Source organism: Musa acuminata, chromosome BXJ1-1, assembly GCF_036884655.1.
Source record: "Musa acuminata AAA Group cultivar baxijiao chromosome BXJ1-1, Cavendish_Baxijiao_AAA, whole genome shotgun sequence".
Taxonomy (NCBI): Eukaryota; Viridiplantae; Streptophyta; class Magnoliopsida; order Zingiberales; family Musaceae; genus Musa; species Musa acuminata.
In genome coordinates, this window is record NC_088327.1 from 9,580,099 (window position 1) to 9,583,470 (window position 3,372).

Genomic DNA, 3,372 nt, shown 5'->3' on the forward strand with positions numbered 1-3,372 from the left:
AATGAATTATCACATCAAAATCAATCAACCCAATAAAGGTAGGTTTTATAGGTCAATGGTCGAACCATAAGTGAATTGATCATACCATATCTTGAACAAAAAATATCTATATTTGTTTTGTTTTCTATGTGAAACTAAATCAAAAAACTGTTTTTCTATAAATGCTTAATATTAAATGTGGGAAGTACCGAGTTGAGTGCCAAATATCAATAGAACAAACACCATAAAATATTAATATTAAGCAATCTACAGTCCCATGAAACATATGAAGATAGAATGCGAAGGCATATGAAGCGAGCGTGTCATCATTATTGGAAGGAAGGGCAGCCTTCGGGCACGTAGGATCCCGCGGTAGGGCATCGAGAGAGGGGGCAATGGTCATCGTTATCTCCTCCCCACCATGCCACGGAATAAACGTCGTAGTTGTTGAGGCTGAGGAAAGCGAGCACGGCCATGAAGGCCGTCCCGGCATCCAAACCGGCCGATAGCACGTAGGTGTACCTTCCCCACCAGCTCTTGTACTTGTTGTACACGTAATAGTTGAAGATGATGCCGACGACGAACCAGGAGGTGTAGTTCACCGCGTGGGCGGGCGGCATCATGGCCGTCGCTCCGAGGAGCACCGGGAAGTTGATGAGCTTGATCCACTTCTTGTGGGGGAAGAGAAGCGAGAGCAGCCAGACGAAGAACGGCGCCAGCGCCCCGGCGAGGAAGTAGTAGTTGAGGGACAGGTAGATGCTCTTGGGGCCGAACATGCGCAACGGGCCGACGACTCCCCAGATGATGGAGGCGCTGAAGAAGACGGCGTCACTGGGGCACGTCCACGGGCTGCCCTCCGGTAATTTGCTGGTGTCGCAGATGGACGTGATGGTGCCGAGAAGCCACCATGCCGTCCCGAAGTAAACTGCAGAGGCGACTATGGTTCCCACCAACTGAAGCAACAGTAGTTAGGTTGAGGTTTATGTGCATGTCGTTGAGGTACGATGGAGACTCAACGAACTAAAGAAAATAGACTAACCTGGGCAAAAAACATGGACTTTGGAGGAATCTTCATGTACAGACCCAACTTGAAGTCGGATAGGAACGTAAGAGCTTGGGTCATGCTAATGTATCCATAAGTCTTGAACACCACGTTCGCCAGAGGCTTCCCAGGCATCATGTAACCTATCACCATCTCCGTGATAATATTTAGTCCGGGTGCCTGCAGCACCAGAGAAACAAAGCAAGTTATACTATATGCAAAGGGATCTATATATATACATGGCAGAGGTGAAGGAACCTGATTGGCGGTGGCAAGAATGACACCGATGGGCAATGTGAAAACGAAAGCCATGGCGATCGCAAGGAAGATGCCCCAGTAAGGAAGCTGCAGCTGCTTGCCGAATCCTTCGCAGGTGAGGATGGCCAGTGCCGTGACGACGACAAGAATAATATGGAACCACCATTGAGGGACGGCCTCGTAGTTTGCCTTCATTAGTCTCCCATGAATGTCTAGGTAATTATCCTGAGCCTTGGTTGCCGTTTGGCGCCATAGTTTCAGGATGTACCTGTGGCAGGTGGAACAAAATGTATGAATGGAGTTCAAGAAAAAGGATATTAACGTGGTAGCAGAGCAAGCAAGAGACTTACGCGCCATTGAAGAGGAAGACATGGGAGAGTGTGGCAGTCAAGGTGGCAAAACCGAGCCCGTAAGAGATGGCGAACATGATGCTGAGACGGATGTCGCTGTACTTCTCGTATTCATGGATGTTCAAGGAGAACGTCTTCTGATCGAGAACACGGTCGAGGTCGTATTTTTTTCCGAGGACGTCGTACAGGGACGACGTGAACAAAGGGAAGTTCTTAGAGTCGTACGCATTGGACCAGTAGGCGATGGGGACAATGATGTAGGCCAGGGCGATGAAACCAGCCAATACGTTGAACGTCGCAAACGCTGGCGAAGCCAGGGGACTGCCGAGGAAGCCGGAGATGGTGGACCAGTCGAGGCCGAAAGACCCGACGCCAAGCCCCCTCATCCCGGAACCGATCTGATGCGCAGTGACGGACTTCTTCCAGATCAGGCAGATCACGGAGATCGCAGTGATAGATGGGAACAACACGTTGGGAACAACATAGTAGGCGAAGCTGCATGCGATAACTATCAAGAAGAACTGGAATCTTGACACACCACCCTTGGACCTCTTCTCTTCCTCATGTAGTGCTCTGCACACAACAGAACAGGACTCGATGGGCTGATGTCTAGATATTGGCAATGCATTGCAGAATTACCTGAAGAGGGAGACTTGGACGAGGTTTCCTGGCCACCACATATAAGGTGAATCCACCAGGTACTTCCTAAACAATCCAGCCCATCCAAATCCAAGCAACTGAGGTTTAACCGAACGAACACAAGGCGGGAGTCTTAGACACTTGATAAGATTACTGGTACGAGCGAATAGGATCATGTTCTGAAAGCATGCATGGAATGATATGAACAGAGTAATCCGACCTGGGTTGTTTCCGATAGCAGCAACGCTGCGATGATGTTGATGCCGCGATGGTAAAAGGCCCTCATGATGGTGACAATGCCCACTGCGTAGACACCGCCAGCACCGGCGTTAGCAAAAATGGTGATCAGCACGTGCTCCTTGAGGTTGAACGGCCCAGGGTTCAAGGAGAAAGACCAGTTGCTGAGCGGGATCTTGATCGGTGTAGTGGGCAGGGTGGCGGCCATCGCCCTGCCGGCGGGGAGCGCTAGAATCTGGACGCACACCGAAGAAAGACTGATCTGGTTCTCCCGGTAGCCCAAGAACTGGTTGACGAAGGATAGCAGTACGCACGAGGTGAGCCCCAGGGACCATGTTCGAAAGGTCAAGCATGGCTGGCTCGGATCGTCCGTGACCGGAACTGTGAGCCTCACTTCCTCGATGGGACTGTCATAGTTTTCTTCTGCCAACACCAATCATATACGCAAAGCTGCCCCAAACCACATAAAAAAGAACCACAAAAAAGAGACGATCTTTACCGGTGTTTTCAGCGAGGGACTCGTCGCCGGAACCTTGGTGCACTTCGGCGACGGATCCCATGTCGCTCCGCTTCTCTTCTTAGGGAATCAATCAGCGGTAATGATTCCACACGATATATAGAGAAAGCCCACCGCAGCAACAGGGATTCCCCCTTGATTCCGCAATAAACCCAAATGACATTGTGGAAATCCTATATTTCCTTTTCTGTCAATATCCGCCAATCATACTCCGCCACGTCAATAAAACGCAGGTTGGCGCCATAAACGCTGGGTTTAATGTACAGCCAATGTAGAACGAATCACACTATGTTTGTCCGCAATCCTTTCCAACCTTCTTTAGTACTACATCAACTAGTACTATCATTATA

General features: G+C 49.7%; 1 protein-coding gene across 1 annotated transcript; it reads right to left on the reverse strand.

The window, feature by feature from the left end:
* Positions 1–308: 308 nt before the first annotated feature.
* On the reverse strand, positions 309–3,065 carry LOC135679057 (oligopeptide transporter 1-like). Its single transcript, XM_065192446.1, has 7 exons — positions 3,005–3,065; positions 2,489–2,937; positions 2,269–2,366; positions 1,630–2,202; positions 1,280–1,547; positions 1,019–1,201; positions 309–932 (listed from the first exon to the last, which is right to left on the reverse strand). The coding sequence occupies exons 1-7, from the start codon at positions 3,063–3,065 to the stop codon at positions 309–311; spliced, it is 2,256 nt and encodes a 751-aa protein (XP_065048518.1).
* Positions 3,066–3,372: the final 307 nt, after the last annotated feature.

What these genes read in the sequence shown, in the direction of transcription:
- LOC135679057 (XM_065192446.1), bottom strand. Translation starts at nt 3,065, where the DNA reads ATGGGATCCGTCGCCGAAGTGCACCAAGGTTCCGGCGACGAGTCCCTC. An exon ending in GTCCCTCGCTGAAAACACCG is followed by an intron (nt 2,938 to 3,004) that starts GTAAAGATCGTC and finishes GTATATGATTGG; the next exon opens with TGTTGGCAGAAGAAAACTAT. An exon ending in GTCCAAGTCTCCCTCTTCAG is followed by an intron (nt 2,203 to 2,268) that starts GTAATTCTGCAA and finishes TGTTGTGTGCAG; the next exon opens with AGCACTACATGAGGAAGAGA.